Source organism: Rhinolophus sinicus, chromosome 2 (genome assembly GCF_057876585.1).
Source record: "Rhinolophus sinicus isolate RSI-liver-muscle chromosome 2, RSI-T2T, whole genome shotgun sequence".
NCBI classification, from domain to species: Eukaryota; Metazoa; Chordata; class Mammalia; order Chiroptera; family Rhinolophidae; genus Rhinolophus; species Rhinolophus sinicus.
This window is the reverse complement of record NC_142502.1, coordinates 177,573,121-177,597,218: the sequence shown is the minus strand read 5'-3', so window position 1 is coordinate 177,597,218 and position 24,098 is coordinate 177,573,121. Positions and strand designations below refer to the sequence as shown.

At 41.6% G+C, this 24,098-nt stretch overlaps 1 protein-coding gene across 1 annotated transcript in view; it reads right to left on the bottom strand.

Moving 5' to 3' along the window:
* Positions 1 to 301: 301 nt before the first annotated feature.
* Positions 302 to 24,098, bottom strand: part of APOB (apolipoprotein B) — a 38,193-nt gene continuing 14,396 nt past the window's right edge. Inside the window, exons 16-29 of the mRNA XM_019756811.3 lie at positions 23,202 to 23,393; positions 22,107 to 22,274; positions 21,418 to 21,629; positions 18,704 to 18,883; positions 17,756 to 17,877; positions 15,748 to 15,958; positions 15,025 to 15,200; positions 14,716 to 14,903; positions 14,098 to 14,243; positions 12,058 to 12,431; positions 3,956 to 11,533; positions 3,433 to 3,547; positions 3,149 to 3,332; positions 302 to 2,243 (exon numbers count right to left, since the gene is read on the bottom strand). Of these exons, the coding sequence (XP_019612370.3) occupies positions 603 to 2,243; positions 3,149 to 3,332; positions 3,433 to 3,547; positions 3,956 to 11,533; positions 12,058 to 12,431; positions 14,098 to 14,243; positions 14,716 to 14,903; positions 15,025 to 15,200; positions 15,748 to 15,958; positions 17,756 to 17,877; positions 18,704 to 18,883; positions 21,418 to 21,629; positions 22,107 to 22,274; positions 23,202 to 23,393 (11,487 nt within the window). The 3' untranslated portion in view covers positions 302 to 602. The remainder of the gene's footprint in view (positions 2,244 to 3,148; positions 3,333 to 3,432; positions 3,548 to 3,955; positions 11,534 to 12,057; positions 12,432 to 14,097; positions 14,244 to 14,715; positions 14,904 to 15,024; positions 15,201 to 15,747; positions 15,959 to 17,755; positions 17,878 to 18,703; positions 18,884 to 21,417; positions 21,630 to 22,106; positions 22,275 to 23,201; positions 23,394 to 24,098) is intronic.

Genomic DNA, 24,098 nt, shown 5'->3' with positions numbered 1-24,098 from the left:
TCAGCAAACTCAGAGAACCCCCTAAAGGGGCTGGGCCCTTTAACCACCCAGCTACAGATGGTTCAAAAAAGAAAGCTGACAGGCCTTAGTGGCAACCCATGGCGATGGCCTGGTTGACTTCAGAGTTTGGAATACTTTTTTTTAGGTGGCAAAATGATTCCCTCCACAAATTCTGTCTTTCCCCTTTATCACTCAAAACACAGGGTGCGTTCTCCTGGAGGATTTGAAATGTCAGACATTTGATCGACACCCTCGTTTCACTATCTTTCAATACGAATGAGCCACAAGGAATGGTCCAATACACAATAAAGAATTCATTTATTTTTTCTCCCTCCCCCCAAGTTTAGCAGAATAACTCAGATCCTGATTTCCTTTAACTTGCAAAAATATGTTGTCTCCCAGAGTTCAGAGACCTTCAAAGCTCTGACGCCAGCTTCAGTGCAGGTCCAGTTCACATGTGCTTCTGCGTGTAGTCAGCTGCCTGCTACAGGGCTGGCTCCGTGTATGATTATATGAATTCAAACATACAGTTTGATTTTTTTCTCTTACTATGTGGAAGCTTAATTGGAGTAGAAGAATAAATGAGAATTGCTTTAAGAAAATTAGAAGGTGAGAGTAAATTCTCCTGGAGCAATCTTTACGTCAGGGCTTATGCCACTGACTACAGCCGATTTCAGTGTTTGTAGGATCTCAATGATGTAGCTCAGAAACATGTGGTATTTTTGAATGGACAGGTCAATCAATCTTTTGGACTCAGCAATGAATTTTTCATAGTAATCAGAGAGTCGGTTTGAAAAATCCTGTAGTTTATATTTGAACTGCTGGTGGCAATCAGAAGTGATTTTCTTCATTAGATCGGCCCAGATTTTAATTATTTCCTGAGCACTGGTAGAAAGCTCTACAATCTTCTCTTTCCTTGTTCCATCTGCATCGGCAAGGATGCTGAGATATTTCTGGATAGAATTCTGCACGAATGGTTCAAATTCACTTGAGAGTTGGGAAGTAAAACCAGCAACTCTGGCACTGTATTTGGAATGGAAGTCCTTAAGGTCATCTATTAGGACCTTGATCAGGTGGATTATCTTTTCTTGAAGTTCATAGAATTTCACTGTCCAGCAGACCACACTTGGAACCACATATTCTTTGTGAAGGGCCTTTACAGTCTGATGCATCTGCTCTAACTTACTAGAAGCTTCCTGAAGTTTGTTTTGAACAAGTTCATTAAACTTGTTAAAGTTAGGGTATAGGTTTTCATTCAGAAATCTGAAAACATATTGAATATAACCATTGAAAGTTGTGTTGATCTTGTGTTGGATATCATTTATGAGAATAGTAAATTTCTTCTCCTTTAAGCGGTTCATTTCTCCTTGTATCTCTTGGAAAACATTTTGTAAATATCTCTGAAGATCACCTAGCATTTCTGTAGTTTTGTTAGACTGGAGGTCATTAAATACATTTTGGACCTTTTGTGATGAAGATTTCAATAGTTTCCCATATGCCAAGGTTATATCTGTTAGTTTATGGCTCCTTGAAACAAAAGGATGTTTAATCTTTAGGTCCTTGATTAATTCAGATTTCTCCATCAGGTCTTGGAAGTAGGAAAACAGTGTTTCTAACCCATTATGGATCTTTGAATGTACCTGGGACAGTACCTTTCCTACCTCCCTCAGGACCATAGTGCAGAGTTCATCTATAGTGTATGTCCCACCCTTTCCTGGGAGCTGGAATCTGGTGGACTTTAGGTAATCGATGAACAAGCCAATCAGACGATTGACTATTACTTTGCAATCCTCAGTTACTCCTATCAGGCTGTCAAGCACCTTATTTTGAACTTTCTGGAGATCGACTTGGCCCTCCTGATCCAACAGGTTCTGGTACAGATCGTGGGCCTTGTCATTCCACAGCTGGTAGGCTTGAGCGGTGCCTCTGGCTACCCTCCTGAGTGTCGTGTTCACCTTATCAATCTGCCTCACTGCTGCTTGATAGGCCTGGTCAGCGCTGTTCTGCAGACTTCCTGTCACTTTTAAAGAAGCATCTTTCAGAGTAAGTCCTGTGTACTCCTCGTGGTACTTGCTGACACAGTCATAAAGGGCTCCTGTTGCCTTGGGCACATTGTCTTTCAGAGAGTTTAGCAATGCAGACACCGCCTCCTCTTCCCAGTTCACTTGCATCTGAAATCTCTCACTAGGTTCCTGGTACCTCAACTCAGTTTTGAGTATGTTGAGTTTTTTGTCTGGAGATGACTAAAACCAGAAAAGAAAAAAAGGATGACGAGGACATGTTTTCAACGATCCTGATTATATAATATACGACACTAAAATGTCATTAGCAGTTGCGAGATCAGAGGATCTTGCATATTCTGAGGGAGATTTATCTTTCATGTGTCAGTGCATGTTTGTCTTACGGTTAAACAAGTCCACTGGTGTTAACTCTTCTTTATCATGTGCCTCAGAAAGGATAAAATTATGCATGGCGTTTACACAGTAACACTTAACATTAAGGCCTTCCTAGGACTGAAGAGCAGAGGGGGAGGGGAAGAAACAGGAGGAGGAGGAGAACAAAGGGGAGAAAGAAAGGAAAGACTAATTCAGAGAAAAAGAAGTAGCAAAAAAGGGAAAATGTCCAGAGCCCATCCCGCGGAGATCTAGAATACCAGTACCACGAGCCACTCATTTCTCCAAGCCCATGACAAACGTCAGTAGTAGAACCATATAATGTCTCTTCCTCTACTAAATCTAATGGCATCTTTGATGTGGCCCTAGAAGAACTTGTAAAATACATGAGACAAATCTGGCATATCTCATCTAACAGTTCTATTGTGGGGAAGCCTTTTGAAGCCTCAGATAATTCCAGAAACTACTATCTGAAACTCAGCATGTGGCAGAGTTTTCCTGTGACTTAGGTGGTGAGGCATAACCTTCCTCTTTCTAGATTTGCCCCAAAGTAATAACGTCACAGTGGCAATATGATGTCATGTGTACATCTAATAATTAAAGTCAATAAAAGACTTGTTGTGATATTTTCTGGAGAATAGTTCATCAGAGAGGAGGTTCACCCTGCTCATTGCTTGTGTGTCACCTAGTCTGAGGAAGCCCAGAGAGAATACTTTGTCATGGGGTGGGTATGTAACCCATTACGTGCGACTCACCTGAGGGCGGTAGTACAAGTTCCATTTTACGGTATTCTTATTCTTTTCTAAGTCCATAGCCACGGTTCCTATGGCTGGGGAGGCTGCAGAGTAAGAGTAGTTATTCTCATCTGCACGGAAGTGCAGGTGGACATCAGTAAATGTTGGGCTGGTGACATCAAGGCGAGCCTCTCGTTCCCAGTTCCTGCAAGCAGAAAAGCAGATAAGCCCTCATGAAAAGGGGACAAAGGTGGCAAAAATCACAGTGACTTGATAAGGATGACGTTTCAATAAAAATCCCATACCAAAGTGTTTGATATTTGCCATCTTCTGTATATTCTGCTTTGATGTCCTGGTGCGCAAATGTTCCTTTAGTCTGACAGACTAACATGGCATTTTCAATCTTGTGTGTTCCCACAACTGTATAGGAGAGATTTTTCATTTGATTACTAACTGTAGGACACAGACATTTTCCTTGTGAAAACTGGGAGAAATCTATTCTAACCAAATGCCTTACTTATATATTTGAAACATACGGTCCACATTTTTAAAAAACAGAACTAGTTAGAAGGAGATATTATTAGTCCTAAAATCATCACAGAAATGTCTCTTTTCTTTGAACCCATTCCTCTTGAATGTCAGTAGGTTTTCTACAGTATGGTTTTTACATGTGGGGTAGATGTATGTCCCCTCTTCTTTTAAATTTTCCAATAGAGAGTAATTGGGCCTCTAGTCATATCTAAATACATAATTATTTATTCACAACTCTCACTGAAAATATATAACACATAGAATTCTTATATGAGAGGAGTCAGGACATTTCCTTACCATTTAGGTTGTATTCCAGGAACCGTATGGTGGAGCTGCATGTGGAATCCAGGAACGTTTCAATGTGATCTACTTTGTTTTTCAAACCAGCACTCCAAGTAGCATTATACAGGGGAGAGGCCACCCCAACATGTGCAGTCAGAGTTCCAAAGGAAGGGATGGAAATTCCAGCAGGTACAGAGAACTTAATGGGAGGAATCTCAATAGTTCGCTCAGGCATGGTGATGTCTGGCAACTCAAAATCTGCAATCATGCTGGCCACCTCATTTAGATCTAAAACAGCAGCGCCAACTGAAATGCTTTTTGGAAAGGTGAACTGGGACACAGTTAACTGAGATTTAGGCACAGTTACCTGAAAAAAGGGAACTGAGGAGTCTTCTGGTTCAAAATACTCTGTTAACACATCAACTCCAGGGAATGTCACCTTGGGTAGGGCGGGTACATTGAAGGGAAATGGTGAAGTACTTAGCTTCTTGTAGATTATTATTTCACTGAAGTCAAGTGTGTAGGATGGAACCTGAAGATCTGTAAATGGGATTTGGAATGTAGGTATGACAAGAACTGAATTCAGATTATTTAGTTTCAGTCCAGGAATAATGAATTTATCAGCCAATGCTTGCACAGGGACAGAGAAAATATGGCCATTGGGGTTTTTGGTGTATACAAGGGCCGTTGAAGCACGAAGATACTGTTTCTTATCAACACTGGTGGTTCCATCCAGCTTTAGGAGGTCCCAGATGCTCTTGTCATAAACTGGTAGGCCAATATTTCTGAGGAACCTTAGGTGCCCTTCTAAGGAACCTGCAATGTCAAGGCGTACCTCTTCTTGATTATTAGAAAGCTGTACATCATGCTGGAGAGACGAGGTAAGAACCTTGACATCACTTTTCCAGCTGAATTTCTGGTTCTCAGTGTTGGCATTCAGGGACAGTTCCTGGCCAAGGTAACCGACATCAAGGAGGGAACTGTGTTGACTTGCATGGACCTGAACAAGGGCTGACATTTTCGATGGGGAGAGATCTAGGGTGGCTGTGCTTTCATGCTCTCCCGATGTGGAAACCATGAGTCTCTCTAGCTGTAAGTGGTTTTTTGTATTGTGTTCCCAGATGGCATATATGCGTTGGAGAGTGGCTTCTCCAGCAAGACTTTCTTTTACTTCAAGGTTCCAGATACCATCAACTTTGGAGGTCCCTTGCAGCTTCACTGAAGACCGAGGACCCTTGGAATTCAAATAAGTGCTGACCTCACTGGCAATAGTTCCTGAATATTCCTGTGAAAGGACTGAACCCTTGATATCTCCTTTGTTAGATGACTCCATGGAAAAGTAAGAAGTGAGGCTTTCTAAGCTCAGCTTGTGGTCAACTGTCCCTGTAGCAGCAGAGTGCAGCTTGGTGGAATTGAAATCATACTTCAATTCAATGGATGAAGAGATAGTTGGTTTTGACTTGGTATTTCCAGTAAGTTCTTGCTTGAAATCCATTTTCAGAATTGGAATTTGGACTTTCGCACTTGTTGTCACTGAAGCATCCATGTTTTTCTTCGTGAAGCTAATGGTACTGTCATGATGGCCTTCCACAAATCTGTTATTCAGAGACAAAGCTGTGGCCAACTTCAACCCCCTTTTCCTCGTCAAGCTTGAGGTGCCCTCTAACTTGTACTGCAGTGTGTCAATGACAGAAGAAGAGGAAGTGAGGAAATGAGCAACGATATCTGATTGGTTGTAAAGTCCAACATTGGTATTCAGTGTGATGACACTTGATTTAAAGGAAAAATCATAGGTAACATTGCCCATGGCTGGAATTAAAATATTGCTTGGGTTACTCAATTTGTTAAATTCTGGAAGAGAAAACTTGAGAAAATCCCCAGGGATTTGAAGAGCTGGCAGCTCGAGGAATGGTATGGTTAAGGTATATGAGGGCACAATGACACCAGAACCTGGGGTGGTGAAGCTGGGGGTGCGGATCTCTTTGGGGAACACATAGCCGAAAGCAAACATCTCTACTGTGAATGGAGACACTTCAGCATTGACGACTGGAATAGTGTATCCAGGAATCTGAAAGATCCTGGGTTGGTTGTTAAGGGATTGTTCAACTTTGTACTTATCAAATGTAATCTTTGCCTTATTATAGGATTTGGTAAACAAATCTAATGTCTTGCTTCTGACTTTCTCAACACGCCGGTTGAAGGAATTGATGTTCTGATTGATAAACGCATAAAACGCATCCACAGGAATTGAGATGGAATGTTTGTCTTTGTTTTTCTTATACTGAGCCTTTACACTAAAATCAAATGATTGCTTTGTGGTTTTCAAGAACTCCTTCAAGCCTGTTCTTTCCCATAAGGAGAAATCTTTCACCTGTGGAATTGTGAGTCTTGTGTAAGGTAGAGTCAGTTTAGGAATTGTTAAAGGAATGTTTAAGAAATCCAGGTTGGCTTCTCCATTTATTCCTACGTGGGCCTCGATGCTGTTCTCATTGTTTCCAGCAGAGAAATTATGATTGTACTTGTATTGATTGAACCTGGCACCTGCTTGCCAACCTGCTTGCTGGGCATTCGGACTCAGAAACAGTGCATAATTATTCAGGAAGTCTATTTTCCCTGTCAATTTTAATGGAAAACTAACTTTCAAATTCCCTTCATTGTTTGTGGATGCAGTAATTTCAAATGGCTGTGCTGAAAAGAAAAGCGAATTTTTCAGAGTTCCACTAACTTTTCCATTTAAATGAGCATCATGGTTGCCAGTGAGCTCTACCTTCCTTTCTCCAAGCAGTGCTGTGCCTTTAGCAGTTAGAACACTGTGGCCCACGTACTGAGATTCAACTTGTGACTGGATTTCAAATTTAGCAAAGTCGAGGAAGTCAGATTCAGAAACCAAGGCTTGGTTTACTCTTAGGTGTTTGCTATTAATCTTATTAGACATTCTGAAGGAAGTGTCGGGTCCTTTCATAGAGAAGCTAATCTGTGACTCATGTGTTCCCTCATCTGAGAATTTGGGGCAGGCCCACTTCCATGACCCTCTCCCAGAAGAAGTCCATGTTCTGTGTCCATTTTCCACCAGGGCCTTGATTTCATTGTGCAGGTCAGCCTGACTGGAGAAGTCCAGTTTGGGGACGTTCAATTTGTGGAAGTACTTTGTATTGCTGTCCAGGGTAAGCTGATCGTTTATCTTGATGAGCACACCATTACTGAGCTCCAATGTATTTTTTTCTGTGTGTATACCTGCCACTGTGTTTGATTTTGCCTCAATAGTATTTCCCAAAGATAGCACTTCAACCTTACGCTCTATTTTCACGTACTTGCTAGAGAAACTCATTGATTCCTTCAGAAACAGTGGATTAATCTCAGGGTTTGAGAGCTGTGCATTTGCTTGAAAATCAAATTTGAGGACTTCTAATTTGGAGTCTCCTTTGGCAGTGATGGAAGCCATGATTTCTGCATTGTTCTCAGGTGTAGTGACATTCTGAATGTCAGCATTCGCATCTAATATGAAAAGGGGAGACTGGATTTTCAAAACACCGTACAGCTTGCCCAAAGCAGGTACTTTGATGGTGTCTGAGATACTGGGAAGCTGGAATTCTGGTATTTGAAGGTCAGGAACTTGAAAATCTTTAAGATCAAGATGTGGGATCATAAATTCTGGAATTGTGATTTCTGGTACATGGAAGTCTGGCAGGGTGATTCTAGCAAGAATGGTGTCCACCCCCTTCAGGTCCCTCAGGTATAGTTCTGGAACTGGCCATTGCAGCTCACTGGTCAGTATTTGGTCAATGATTCTGATGACCTTTGCTTTTATTTCTGCCAAGTCAATTGTAATGGAAGGAACGTGGAAGGTGTTGAGGACAGTAAATTCTGGCGTGGAAAAGCTGGATGGGATTTTTATATCTTTCAACTTTTTGAAGTTTATTTGAACTGATGGAATCTTCAGATCTGTCAGGGGGACTATGAAGCTGGGAGTCTGATATGCAGCTTCCTGAAGGGCACGGAGACTGACTTCAAAGGCAGGCATGGTCCCGAAGATGGTCTGGATTTCAGGGACAGTGAACCCTTGTTCTACCAAGACTTTCAGGTTTTCAGCCCAGTCTTGGAGAGAATACTGTTCTGCAAAGTCAGTAAGGTTCTTAGCAGCAAGTCTCCACCAGTCAGAAATGTAAGTGACAAGTGTGTTGTAAACTTGGCCAACCAAGGACAGGTATTTCTGAACTTCCTGCTGAAGGTCCATTTGATACATTTGGTCTCGTATAGATTCTAGGGTCTCTTGGAATTTGACTTTCATGTAAATTAAATGTGTCGAATTTAAAGCCTCCTGTAACCAATCTATGAATAAGGTGATCTTGGTGTCTTTTAGAGTTTCCAGATGGACTGAGACCACAGCTTTGACGTCCTCTACAAACAATTTTAGTGCTTTAGCTTTCTGTGGAAGGTCCAGAGCCTGGATTTCACCATTGATTCTCTTAGTCACCTCATGAATTTTTTTATTGGTTTCATCTACAAACTGATGGTAATCAAATGACTTTAATTTCTTTACCAACAGGTCAAGGAATCTGTTTACTTCTTCAATGAAGTTTTTAAAAGACAATGCCTTAAGCTGCTCAACAGCATTATCAATAAACCCAACCAATTTCTCAAAGTGATCTTTTATCCCAACTTGTTGTAGGACATTGCTTAACTTCTGAACAGTCTCCTTTAGCTTATATTGGTGGGCCAACTGTGCTGATTTATCCATTAAAATCTGGAAGTGTTGGTCTGTTTTATACATCTTAATTAACTTGAGAACCATGTCTCTGAAAGCATTGATTTTCTCAGTTACTTCAAAATTTTCAATAAGATTGCTAACATAGCTTTTCACATGCTCAATCATTTCCTTTATTTTTTGAAACGGAATTGTCGTTCTCAACTGATCTAAAAACACTCTGACATCAATAGCTTCAACCTGTTGTTTTAACTTTTCTGCAAGGTGCTGGATGTCAATAGTCTGAATCTGTGTCTTGAGATGTTGCAATTTTTCTTGTATCTGGATTCTGATTTGATACTTAGTATCCATATTTTGCATCCAAGATGCAGTACTACTTCCGATTTTGTTAAAATCAATCTTTTCAATAAACAAATATAGCTCATGGATTGTTTTTACTAAATTTACACTGATATGATAACGTTCATCAAGAATTTTCAATTTTTCAATGATTCGATCAACAATCTTAGCAATAGCTGTTTTAAAATCATGCAAATCATAATTATCTTTAATATACTGATCAAATTGTATCACATATGTTTGTAGTTGAGATAGTTTTTCATTAAGGTTGATTTTGAAATTGTCCAATTGAATTTTTATATCATTTTCTGTAATTCCATAATTTTTTGTGAAAGCAGTTAGTTTCTCCTTGGCACTTGAAACTTGTTTCTCCCAATTGAAGTCATTCAGATAGTCATTAACTTGCTGTGAGAGTTTGTCCAAGGCTGCTCTGTATTTCCCCACGAACTGATCAATGTCGATGCGTTTCAATTCTCTCTGTATGGTTTCCAGTGCAGTTACCATTACTACTCGGGTCTTCTCAAAATATTCCGGCAGAATGTTCAAGAAGGGGAGGTTGATGGTGTGAACATCTTGGTTCTTATCATATTTTACAGAAGCAACAATGGTGAATCCCTGGGGCTGGTCAATAATGTCCCTTATCTCCAAAGCATCAATTACATTGACAGGCTCACTGAGTATAAGTGGCACTTTAATCGGGGTGTCTAGCATGGTGAGGTCAGCCAGGGCTCGTCCACTAAGCTCCACGCCAACTTTGTCTTTTGTGTTGTAAGCATCGAAGTCATGGCTGTATTCATTTTTGTTCAACTGGGTCTTGAGTTTCCAGGTGCTTGTCTGCTCAGCTGGAGTGAGCAGGACACTGGCTTTGTGATCAAGAGCAGAACTGATGCTCCTTCTGGACTTGAGAAGGTGACTTGTGGATCCTTTGTAATCATGAGAGAACGTAAGGGCCAGAGGTTCCGCTTTCAATAGGAATTTGCTGTACAGCTGCCCAGTGTGTTCTCCCCAGAGAACCAGTTTCCCGTTGCCATTTGTATGGGTATCGATGGTCATTGAAAACGGGGCCATTACAGAGTGGAAAACGTTGCTGAAATGCAGTGAGTCCGAATTGTAATTTGTACTAATGTCAACGGCTGAAGCTAACCCAGCGATGTTCGTGTTGAGCCGATGGGTAAACTCTGCATCCTGCATCTTAGCGAGAGTGTCTGCTTTATAACTTGCAGATAAGTCTGCGTAAGAGATGGTGTAGATGTGTTTGATTTCATTATTTTGGTAGGCTCCTTTTATGTTCCCACCCACATTCAGCTTGAGGGGTTCTAGCCGTAACTTCCCATGGTTGGTCAGATCCAGAGCACTGAATTTCAGGTCATTGTTTAAAGTAGTCACAAGAGAATAGGGCTGTAGCTGTAAATTAAAAGTTTGCTTATAAAACTTGTCAGAACTATAAATGTTGTCAAGTTTTGAAGAGAAGTCCAGTGCTAAACCTGCAATGTTCAGATTGTTCGTGTAGTCAAGTTTCATCTCCTCATAGGAGCCCATCATGTCATGTGAAAGCTTGAGTCCCTCCTGGTTGATTTTGAAATTGAAAATATTTTTGCTGTCGACACCCAGAATCATGGCCTGATAAACACTTCCCAGTGATACCTCTGTGAGGGCAGCTTTTCCATCAAGATTGAATTTTGCATTGTTTTCCTTGAAGCGGCCATTTGTTGTTAATTTCACAGATGCCCCAGAGAGGCCGAGCGCTGCATGCAGTTCATTCTCCAACAGCAGGGGGCTGTACTTGAGGCTGGTGGTTGCACTGGTAGACAATCCATCTTGGGTAATCTGTAGTGTTGCTTTGTGAGCACCAGTGTTAACTTTGTCAGTGCCCAAGATGTCAGCATTTAATTCAAGACCGTGGGAATTCAGTGATCCAGAAAGCAGGGTGAAGAACCTCAATGATTTATAATCAGCCTGATATTCAGAACGGAGCAGTGCACTTTGCTTAGAGAAGGTCAGATCTACTTTGTTAGAAGTGGCAAAGTCCTCGTACTTCCCATTGGTGTCAGATTTCAGAGTCAGCTCGTGGTTCTCATATTTTAGGGAAGCAGTATTTTTCATGGTGCCACCTTGTAAATCTGAGGTGGAGGAGAGGGAGAAAGTTCCATCTTCGTATCTTCCCGTTATCTGGTTGGTGCCCTGCAGGTAGGTGGAGTTAAACCTCAGCTTGGACTCTCCGTTTAGCTGGCCAGTGGTAGGGTCCTTCTGATAAGACAGGCTATATGCACCTTTAGCATAGAATGAAGAGACTCTGAACTGCCCGTCAATCTTGGCTTCCTTGATATACAAATGCTCTTTCTTTTTTGAGTCCAAATGTACTGAAGCAGACATCTGTGGTCCCCATTCACTAGATGAATTGAATGTCAGCAAACTTTTTGAGGCTGGATTGTTTCCAATGTTTTGTACATGACTGAATTTGACATTTGAATCCAGAAATTTGTGGTATAGAGACCCATCACACGATAATGTGAACGTATTCTTGTAGTCATATGTTGTTTCTCCAGATCCTAACGTAAAAATGAAAACACATTGGTTAAATTAGGCAATAAATTTCCAGAACAATTTCTATGTTGTAAGACTTTCAATAATAAGGTAACATTGATCTGGGTCAATTGTGCAACCTTTTCCTCCATCTCTAACACAAGCATAAAATCTGATAGCAAGAGATATTCCCGCAGGAAGACTTTCCTGACCACTACAGACCTCACTGGGTTCCCTTAACAAATGCTTTGACTGTACCTTGTATTTATACTCTATACCCTATCATAGCACCTGTTACACTGAATTATAATTTCCAGTTTATCTGTCTGTTTTCTTTGTTACTGTCTAGTAGCATACTTGGTACATATTATATGTTTAATAAATATTTCTGTTGGTTGAACAAGTGAATGAATGAATAAATGAATAGGGTTCCAAGTAAGAAGGAAAATATCTCTATGGAAGCCCAAGTCTTTTCCTCCCGAGAGGAGGCTGTCCCGTCAGAGCCTGCAATGAACTAGCCCTGAGTATCCTCTAACGAAGCATGGCTTACCTTGCACACTGTAAGAGAGCACGTTGAACACAGAGTCAGCCTTCATGTGGTACCGAGCCTGAAGGCTCAAGTGGTCTGTGCTGGTGTTGCCGCCAGTGTAGGACGCGGACCAGTTGTACAGATTGCTGTAGATATTTGTGGAGACATCTAGAACCCCCAAGAGAGGCACCCGCAGTTCGTACACCTTGGGAATGGTAAAAGTGGGGACTTGGAACTCTCGAGGTGGCAGGTGGAATCCCACAGACTTGAAGTTGAGGGCTGGTATCCGAATAGTCTTCAACATCTTTAGATCTTTGGAGGATTTGCCACCGAAAGGCAAAGGAATCTCAATTTTCACACTGTTCTTGTTCAAGGTGTATCTGATCCGGCCATCACTAAAAGGAATAACAAAGATGATACCCCCATAGTCAGACACCAAGAACTCAAAGTTCTCTGCCATCTGGCTTTCCAAGCAATAATGTGTGTGTGCCCCATTCCCAAACCCATTCTTACTTTTCCTCATGCTACTCCCTATGCCTGCATCCCTCTGTTTTTACCTCCACCTTTCAAACACTCACCTCCATTCAAACCCTTCTAAGAGCTGCTTCCTTATCCGTACAACCTATTTAAGTCATGATAATTTCTCTTGTTCTTATAGTGACATAATCCCTTACACATATCTCAGAGAGCATGTTGAAATTCTGCTTATATAATGAGCACAGATTTGCTACATTGGAGGATGGGTTATACCTTATCCATTTTTCCCCCTTCTCTCTGCACCTAGTCTAGTATCTTGTATATAGGCGACACTTGATATATATTTGCTAAACTGAATTGAAGCAACTTGATATGCAGAAAGAACACAGGTGTGGGTTAGAGTATTAGCTTCCACTGATGGGTAATATTATATTGGTGAATTCATCTCTCTGAGTCTCAGGGATGTTATCTATGTAGTGAGAATGATAGCACCCTTTCTGCTGACCTCACAGAGCTAAATATCAAATGAGAAAAATACCCAAAGCACTTTGCAACCTTTTCAATACTATGCACATACAATGGAGTATTATAATAACTTATAAGAATAAAGTAGGATGGCAGAGTTTTAAATTGTAAGCAAATCAACTGTTCATTACATCACTCCAACAGGGTTCTGTCCAGGGCCCTCACATTCAGTAGGGGGACGCTTGCTAAGACCCTGTCTGGTTTGTAGGCCTGTGGGCCTGTCTTTTCAACACAGCAGAGAAGACTGCTGGCCGGAAGCACTAACAGTGAAGAAAGAGGTTCCTGGATCCTCTGAAGTTGCCACTTTCTTCTCTTATCTTCAGTGTGTCTGTCCATATGAGCGCTTTGTCCATTCAGCTCTTTCACACTCATCTGGTCTATTAAACTTTGCTGCTCAGCCATAGACTATAGAAAGGCCCATGTGACACAGGCCACTTGTCTCCTTAACCCTGAAGAGCATACAGAGAACTATCATCTTTACAGCTCATACTCTGACCTTTTCATTTTCATGAAACAAAGTAAAGCACTGTGTATTTCTGTAATGACAGAAGTAAGCTGAGACATTTAGTTGGGAATCTGACTTCTCTGTCAGGATGAAGCTATATTGTTAACGTGAAATATTCTCTCAGAATGCTCCCTTCACTCAGTGTTCAATGGCTGCTCTGAGCTGCTAGAGCTCAACTGCAAACTTGTAGTCAACAATTCCACTAGACACTGTTGAATTTTTCACAAACAATTATGAGTATGTTCTGATCCAGAACAAAGGCAGGAGTCACGTATAACGGAGGAAAATTGAATGGCTTTCAAATTCAGGTGTAGTGAATGAAACAGAATCCCTAATTACTTTCTTAGGTTCTTTCTGGCTGGGTTGGTGTTCACGGTCTGACTTCATGTTTAATGATGCAAACATGCCACAGTGTTTATGCTACTGTTACTAATCTCCTTATATTGCTTAAAACATTTCTCTTCAAAAAGTAAACTAGAGTCTACATCATCCTCAGTAAAATCTTCCACTAACTTTGGAAGGTTCTAGAAACATTTTCTGGTTTCTTTTTATACCTTTTCAAGAAGAGGTTTTCTGGGATGTGGAAGTCTGGCAAGCCCATTTTCTGGAGGTTCAACTCTTTTAGGCCACTGAGGTAATCTTGAAAATTCTGGGCATAAGGAACTCTCATGGATGCCTTCTGAAGCCATGTGTTTGTTGCCTACAAAATAATAGAAGTTTTCAGAGCAATGGGCATGGATGGGCTTCCAAGTACAATTAACATTAGGCAGCACTCCATATTTGACAGATCAATCACTAAGCAGGATGATGCACTGAAAGTTAAAACTGAATCATAGAAAATTATAAATTTTGGTTGTCAGTCATTGATCTCTTCTTGTATTTTATAAAAGGAACAATAACATAGTGAAATTCCTAGCCAGTGTCCTGAAGCTTCCTTTGATATCTTAGTCATAGTAAACTCTTCTGCTTAGTTGTATTCATTTGGTAGTTATCACATAGAGTCTGTATAACTGAGCAACTATGCATGAACGTTTCTTTTTCCCCCAGGAGTTCCTTGGGGGTAGGGAGCATGCCTTATCCATCTTTGGATCACCTCTTTCACCTAACTCAGGGTTGCATATGTAATTTGCACTTGTAACCATGTATTTATTGACTGACTGATTTGTACTTACAACTATTAATTTGGAACCCATGTGACGGAAAGTCTTGTCTGTTTGAGGAACTCTGTAATCCAAGAGACTATTGGCATACTTATGAAAGCTTTTAGGATAACCAGAGAGGTCCACAGGGAAATTGGAAGCCATTTTTTTGGTATCCACATTGGAGCCCGTGTTCCATTCAAATTGAATCTTCTCTTCATCTGAAAACGCACATGAAATAGTTGTCAGTGGTATCAGGTCAGCCCCTGACCAATGGCTCTCAACACTGCACTCAAGTACAGAGCGCTCTTGGAAGCGCTCATGTGGGGAAGAGACACATACCATAACGCCATGCCACCTTCCTGGAAATTGTTGAGCCGTAAGCTGTAGCAGATGAGTCCATCTGGAGGAGTAGTTTTGTGGTTGACCACTGGGTGAGGATCTCACTTCTGGCTTCTGCTTGCAAACGGGGTATGGAAATAACCCCTTTTATTTTGCCTTCTTCATTTCTGCTACCACTATTGAAAAGAAAATCAATTGACATCAATGACTGTGTCCATTCCAAGGAGAGACACAGGATTAAACAGAAGCTGGACTTGTGGTGATGAAAGTGAGATACATGAATGGCTCGGAGAAATGACCAGAGATTGAACTCATTAACTTGTACAGCCAATTTCAGCACAAATTCAGGATTTTTCAGGGAGGTATGGGAGGAAGAAGGTTTTTGAAAACTGTTTGAACGCTGCTATACCATTGATAGCTCTATTACCTTGGCCAAATTACTTAACCCCTCTGAGCTACCATATCCTTATCTAGAAAACAGGGTAACTCAGTTTATTATAAGTACCGAGATAGTTTCTTTAAAGCAGTCAGCACAATGCCTGATGAACAATAAGTGCCTAGTGAATGACAGGAAGATCCAGTTGGACATGTGCACAGAGTCAAAATGTTGAGGCTTCTGTCTGTCCCTTGGACTGTAGACCAGGAGAGCCCCTGGTCTGGTCAGCTTTAAAGCTGAAAAGGAAGGTCAGCAGCTCAGGTCAGATCACCCTGAGTCTTCCTTACCTTATGTGGCCAATGAGGGTGACTTCAGTGATTTTCTTGTTTTGAATGTCCAGGGTGAGTTTGTAAGACTTCTCTTCCTTAGAAGACTCATCACTGACTCTGAAGACTGTCCCAAGGTCAACGTCAAAATCTGGAATTTGCATTTCACTGGACAAAGTCATACTCTGCCGGTTATACCTGAAGGCCATAGTAGCCTCGGTCTGCTTCACACCTGAAGGAGCATACAAGATCATTAAAACATGTATTCAGAAGCTATGTTAGGTAGGAAAAGAGAAAAAGGCAGAGCAATCCCAAGTACTCAATGTGTTTTACAGGACAGCGCAGGATTTTACCTTAAATGTTTAACTCAGTGGTGTTCATACATTTGCTCAATCTGCAAATATTGATTGATTGCCTGTCATGTGCTAGGCACTGCTCTTGACACAGGGGAGTCCATGCTCTCGTGGAGCTTACATTCTAGTGGGCGTGTACAGACAATAAACAGGTAAATTACTTATGTTAGATGGTAATAAATGTTACGAAGAAAAGTACAACTGGGTAAGACAATAAAAGTTAGAAAGGGCTAGAAGAGGTGCTATTTCATGTGTGGTGGTCAGAGAAGTTTTCTCTCATAAGGGGATATGTGGACGGAGACTTGAATGAGGAGAAGGGCTGAGCCATGCTACGTTCTGGGGGGAGAGCATTCCAGGCAGAGGGAACTGGAAACGCGAAGGTCCTGCTGTAGGAAACACTTGGCATGTCCAGGGAACAGTAAGGGCTTGAGGTCCTTCTGTGTGAGGCAGCTATGACATCTCTATATGACTCTCCACCTAGTCACACTTCCTGGTTCTTTGCCATCCCTGCCCTGCCTTCTCCTCTCCCCGACTCCTTTCTTTATAACAAGATTCCCATGTTTCCTTCAATTCATAGGCTTACCCATTTTATATCTTTTGTAAAATTGTTACATGACATTTGTTTTTTGTTTTGTTTTTTAGCACACAACACCCCCTTTCTCCATTGGGTCTTGTTTTTCTAGTTTAATATGGTGACATACTATTCCTACACAAAAATATCTTCCGAAGTGAACATTTAAGTTTGTCCCATCCCCTAAAACCTGCTCCTCTAGTAGCCTTTTCCTCCCCAGTAAATGGCATCTCCATTCTTTAGTTGCATAGGCCCACAATCTTAGAGTTATTCTGATTCCCTTTATCTCTTACACTCAACACGCACTCTAGCAACAGATCTTGTCAGCCTAACCTTCAAAATATGGCCAGAATCTGACCATATCTCAGACGTTCTCAGCTACCACTCTAATCCAAAGCACCACCAGCTTTGACCTAGACTATTGCCACAGCCTACATACTAGTTTCTCTGCCTTTGTGGCCTTAAAGTCTTTCTTTCCTCAACACGAGCATAAACCAAATCGTGAAAACTTTCCAGTGGCTTCTTACGTCACTTAATAAAAGCCAATGTCCTTCCCGCGGCCTACAAGACTATTCTTTCCCCACTGGCCCCTATCTTTATGACCTCCTCTTCTACCAGTTACCTCCCTGATATCTCTGCTTCAGCTATGCTGGCTTTCTCCCTTTCTCTCAAACATGGCAGCCATGCGTCTGCCTCACGGCCTTTGCACCTCCTGGCCCCTTAGCCTGTAACACTCCTTTCATTTGGCTTATTCCCTTACCTCCCTCAGGTATCTCTTTTATGTTCCCTTTACCAGTGAGACTTTATCATTCCAAGTGGCACTGCCTTCCTCTATCCTTCCTCCCCGTCCTACTCCCACATTCTCTGGACCCCTCTGTGTTCTATTTTTCTCCTCAGCACCAATAGTTACTTGTTTGGTTACTTACTGTAAACTCCATGAAGGCACGGGCTATCTCCTGTTTCCTGTTCTAGCCTCAGCTCTTAGAACAGGCCTGATACTTATCAGTACAAATTTATTAAATGCATTAAATTAAATCTGTTCTCCTTGTGCATCCTGGACCTGAGAAGGAGGGCAGTGAGGAAGTCTCTTTGTCTGGTTACTTGCCTTCTGTCTGAGCTACAAACTTCAACGTGTCCACCAAGCCTTCGCCCTCTCTCTGGAGTTCGTAGGTTGCGCTGGCAGAATACTGCTCTACTTCTCCCGTCGGCTTCAGTTCCAGTTCAAACCTGAAGATGTTACAGTGCATATGGTGCGTGACGTTAGAGCATTCCATGGTCACGACAACGTCCCCAAAACAACTCAGCTTCAATAGCAACAAAAATATGGTCCTTATTGTAACATCGTTTTTTTGCCCTTAACTAGTGATGATCCTCATGATCCCTTTCAGTCCCTCCAAGAGCTCAAGGCAATGGCAGAGCCTGGGATTCCCAGAGGTTTTTGGACAAGCAGAGCAGGTGTAGCTGGTTGTGTCCGCAAAGCTGAGAACCAGCAGTGGGAGTGGGGGGAGTTGAAGACAAGGAGCTTTTAAGCATGGCGAGGGCTTTGAACACATCAATGGGCTCTAGGAAAGGCCATGCCAACGTGTCCGGAGGCTCAGAAACATGGACACCGAAAAGGAGCAAATTGAAATCTGTGCTGTGATCCCCTTGTCTAATGCATAAGGGAGAAAGAGGGGTGCCAGGTATGAAGAGATGTTCTTAAAGGAGTGATTCTCAATGTCAGTGGGTGCAGTTTGCATGGGGGAGTGTGATAGAATCTCGTTGGTTGTTCATTGTTTGAGCTAAGACTTCCCTTAGGGCTTATGACTCCTCACCTCCCAACACTGCCCCTCCCCTCCCACCTATGGAGAAACTCAGGGGTAGGTTCAAATTTTAGGTAGGAATTGTGCACCCTTCAGGTGTGTTGGGCAGAGGACTACTGTTTTCAATAATTAAAGGATGGGGTAAACACCTAAGGCTGTTGACACAGGCCTACAACACGTAGCATATTTTCTTTGCCCTGCTAAGTGATCGTAAGGCAAAAGGTGAGCAATGCTGGGCGGGCCCATCTTACCTGGTGTCTCCGGTCAGAGGATAGTAAGGAGAGTCTGTAGAACTGGCGTTGGAGTAAGCACCGTTGATGCAGTAGTTCAGGCCAGTCAAGAAAGGCTTGCAAAGTGACCAGGACTTTCTGGTCTCAGGTAGAGGTGGAATCGCTTCCATTTTGGTGGTAGAGACCAAATGCAATATGTTACTAGTGGAGAAAGAAAAAACCTGAGTTATCATCAAGTCATGAATGGAAATGAACACCCCTGGTTCTCACAGCGCACATGCTCCCTTACCTTGCTCTCTATCGCCCTCTGTCCACACCCACCTCAAATTCTGATTTATTCAGGAATAAATCATAGTAAGAAGACCATCAGCAAGGCTAACGATCACAGTGACTCTGCACCAAGTTCTCTTTTACATTTGTTATCCATTATCCTCACAACAGTAGGCATTAGGAGTCTCTTTTTACACAGGAAACAGAGGCTCCGAGATGTTAAGTAATGATCACTGGGACCTGACCTCAGGTGTGCCCCTTCCTACCTATGATTTAGGGGAAGAGGGGCCCCGTCTCTCTTACATCTGAAATCTCTTAGTCTCTACTGGCTTCTTTCCACTGGTATTAAACACTCTCGAGTCTCTTCCATTGCGCACACACACACACACACACACACACACACACACACACCCCTTTCTTCCCTTTCTAGTCCCCTCTTGTCTCCCCCACAATCAAGAAATTTGTCTGTCTTTGCAGTCTCCACCTTCTTTCAACACCCTTCTCTCTGAACTGTGATCTGACGGCCTCCCCCATCCTGCTTTTGGAACTGCTCTCGTCAATATGTCCAATCACCTTCTTGCTCTTAACTCCAACGGACATATTTAGGTTTCATCTTCCTTGATCTCTTGGAAGCATTTAGTAGACTTGCTTACTTTTGGCCAGACTAAGACTTTAGAGTCTGTAACCCCTAAAAAGATTATGGTATCCTCCACGCAAGTATGTACTTAAAAAATTACTAAGTGCAAGAAAATTCAACAATGCCCTGATCTCGTCCAAGGATGCTTTGATATATCACGTTCTTTCCTCAGTATTGTTTCTTCATTTTAGGGGTGCCCTAAGACAAACCTATGTTGATAACTAGAGCCCTAAGTGCCAGCTTTGGCTGACCTCTGGGGCAACCCACCTGGGCTTCTATGACCTGCCACAGCCTCATTCCCCTTCTGCCTCTCTGGTCACTCCTCACTCTTTGCTGCTTATTTCTCTCCCCCTTTACATGTTTATACTCTCCATGTTTCTTTCCTAGTTTTTACATCAATTGCCCCTTGATTTCAATAACCTCTAATGCCACTGACTCCCAGATTTGTATTTGTATCTCAAACCTTTTTACTGAGCTCAGACTCATTGGTCTAATTGCCAGCTGGAGATTCTAATTGATTGTCTCACAGGACTTCTAACGCAATACATCCAAGCCTGAGTTTGTCATCTTCCTCCGTACCTTCCTTTTGCAAAGAAGGGTACCCCCTACTCTCCTTTACGCTTTCTTTTGCCTCACCCCCATATCCAGTCAATCACCAAGCACTCATATTCCTACTTCCTAAGAATTTCTAGAGTCAGCTCACTGTTCCTTACACCCAGGCCCTCACCTGGTGCAGGCCTCTGTCACCTCTCACCTATGCATGACTGTGACAGACTCCTAACTGGTCACCCTCTCTCCAGTTGTGCCTCCTGCCCATCCATTTTCCGCTCTGTATTCAGAGTATTTCTCCTAAAACACCAATCCTTATTTATGCTCCCATTTGAAACTCACTTGCCCTCAGAAAAGTCCAAACTCCTGTCTATCTCATTCAATATGCTTAGCATATATTAGGCAATTAAATACTGCTTTCACTATTTTTGAATCATATTAATGTGGACTATAGAAACTAAGCTAAAGCAATGTTTGAGGATGTCATTAAAAATGAAGTTCTCAATATGAGGTTGCAACCCATAATCGTGAGATTAGGACCTTCATGCTTTATCTACTGAGCCAGCTACCACACATCAGTATGTTCTTCGGTAATTTTCCTGGGAAAACATGTTCATTGCCAAGGATGATTTCTGTAGAACTAGTCTTTTTTCATTCTTAAAACCAACCAACCAACCAACCAACCAACCAACCAACCAACCAACCAACCAACCAAGCACAACCTAATAACAGCTAGTTAATCAGTAGATCTTAACACGTTGCGTACGGCGGGGTTTAAATCCCTCATACCCCTCTGTTCCGGCAGGTTTTTAAAAGAAACTACTTTAAAATGCACGCTTCTCTTTAAAGCGTAAATGCTTCTATGCCATTTATTATTTTTCTATAAATAATAGATTCTACAAGTAAATTATTCTATAAATTATTCTATAAATAATTATTCTACAAATAATTCAATAAAATATGCAAAGTAAAAAGAGTCAACAATAAAAATGAGAATTCTCGTTATCCGTCCTTAACGCATGGCTCAGAAGAAAAACGAAGATTCTCGTGATCCGTACGCAACGTGTTAAGTCTCCATTTCCTAAAATGTGGAAAACCAAGGAAATTGTAACTATTTAGTGAGTCTAGGCTAGGTAATCCCATACCTTCTCTCGCTCCATCACCCCAGATCCACTGGGGCCAGAATTATCTCAATTAGCTGTCTGGTCTGGCCAAGTCCTGCAGGTACAGTCTCAATTCTCTTTCCAACTGGCTAGTTAGATCTAACTGAAAGAATTACCTGCCACTGAGCAGCTTGACTGGCCTCTTTGGAGCTGGAATACTGAACTTCAGCTGGCCAGATTTTAGGGAAACTCGCGCTTCCAGGCCTGTCTCATGGAAGAAGTTGGTGTTCATTTGGACTCCGCTCCTAGCAAAGTCTGGAATGATGATGCCCATATTTGTCACAAACTCCACAGACACAGAAGGCTTTGTCACCAGTTCTGCCTGCATCTGTAAGTCAGAAAACGACCTATTCAGCTTTGTTCAATACCTTAGTCCCCTCAAGTCAGATCAGCTACCCTTCCCACCCCTGAACAAACATCTCTGGATAGCTCAAACCTCAAGAAACATGATTGTGGTTTGTTTGGAGGAAGAAAAGCCAAGTTCTCAGTTCTCCAGGGCCAGACAACACTGATACCCCACACTAAGAAGCACCCAAGTTAACGTTAAGCATAATATAAAAAGATGATGGAAATCCTCAGATATTGAGAGAATAGCTGAGTTCTCATGTGACTGCCATGCCCAGTGGAGCTAGCGAGGTGGTGCATCCTAGTGGAACCCTAAAGTTTTTCATAAAAATGAATGAAGTGAGTACATTGATGAGGTCCTTCATCTTGAACTGGAAACACATTTGAAAATTGCACAAGAAACCCACTCTGAAGGAAAAGAACAACCTGAAGAGTCAAAAGGTGAACAGAACAGGCTTACATCGGCTACGTCCAGTTTCACTCCAGCCTGGATTCCAGGAGTGATGACTCCAGAGAAAGACACTTGCAATGGTAACCCAAGTCCGGTGGGGAGTTCAAAGGCGTTGTCCATGAAGATGTAGTGAAGAAACAAGTCACTCTTTGAACCTCTCCTTATGGCCTCCCCAATCTGTAGATCCGACAGGGGAGAGTAACTAAAAAGTGAGCCTCATCGAAGTGGGCTTTGTGAAATGCACTTTCCCATACATCAGACAATAATTGTTCTTCTTCATCCAGAAAGGAAGGGACTAGCATATTTTGATTAGCTGAATAATTTAATAAGTACAGATGAATGATTATTGATTTCAGTACATTGGGATATTAAAAAATTGCCCTGGATATACATCACATCATTTTTAACTAGTGATTCAGAAAGTATTTAAGAATATTGTGAGGACTCAGATTTTTATGGACTTCAAGTCTCATAGTATGGTATGACTTTTTTTTGGAGTCCAAATGTAAATGAGTGTTTACTTGAAATACAATATATTATGGTAAAACCAAATGTTTGAAACCAATGAGCTATTGAGAAGATATACATACTAGTATGCATTTGTTTTTATTTCGTATGACATATTTAGAAAATACCTTCAGATCTGTTTTATTAAAGCCAACATTATTATTTATTAAGTCCTAGGGAGTATATTTTGATATTTTCTCCTTTCTTAATAAATTAATAATAATAAAAACTACAACTCATATTTAGGTAGTAGATTATGGTTTGTCAAATACATCCTTTCATAATCATTGCATCATTTCAATGTTAAAATAAACCAGTAGCATAGGTAGAGGAAAATACACTTAACATTGTTTTCCAGATGAACAAATGAATGCTCTTAAAAGATATATCCAGCAGTATGGATAGCTTAATTTCTGAATGCTACCAATTCCTTGTGATCCAAGAATCTTCTTCACTAAAATTCAAGGCTGACCTGTCTCTTTGAAGGAAGTATAAGCGTTTTCGCTGGCTTACATGGCCAGGATTTTAAGTGAATCTGGGAGATCTAAAAAGAGCACAGGCTAATGTCATCACCTGTGATGGGTCTGGCCCACTTACCATTTGGGGGATCCCCTGCAGAGTACGGACACCATTCAGGAGCAGCCTTCCCAGGAGCTGGAGGTCTTGGAGCTTGACAAAGCCAAGCTCCTCTCCCAAGATGCGGAGGTAGGCTCTGGCTTCTGGGAATTCTTTGGATTTCAAATCTTTGATCAGCTTGTCAATATTGTTCATAATTCCATTGACCATGTCCTGGGATGTTAACAACAAATGTCTAGTGAGATGTTAGCACTGTCCAATACCTTTAGGTTTCTGTTATGGTCTGGGGGCCTGTCTGCTACAGCTGTGATGGACCTAAACACAAACACTCAGGGTGGGGATCCAAGCCAGACACTGAAATTGCTCCCACCTCTTGAAAGATAGATAACTTCTTCAAATTGAGATGAAAGGGACAGAGGTGCTTCCACTTAGAAGATGGAGGAGGGGCTCTCTGTGAGATCTAGGAGTAAATTATTGCTCTGCTTCTCAAACTGAAATGTGCATGCAAGTTAACCTCATTAAAATGCAGGTTTTGATTCAGTAAATCCCAGTGGGGCCAGAGAACCTGAATTTCTATCAAGCCAATTTCTGTAATGCCAATGACTGGACCACACATTGGGTAGCAAAAATTTAAAGAATAAGAAGCTCCAGATTATACAATGTATTTTCTACTCATTAAGTGGGGGCTGATGCTAGCTTCAAGATGAATTTTGCTTTCATTAGCTTATGTACTGATGTGCGTGAGAGCCAAAGAAAGAAGTTAGCCATAATGAAAAATATGAATTTAAAAATGATAATAGTATCTGCTTATTGAACAAGCAGTATCAGAGTCAGGCACTCTACTGAGCATTTTACATAATTTCTTTCATTTAGTCTTTAAATAACCTTGTGAGACATGGGTTAACACTTTGGTGATGC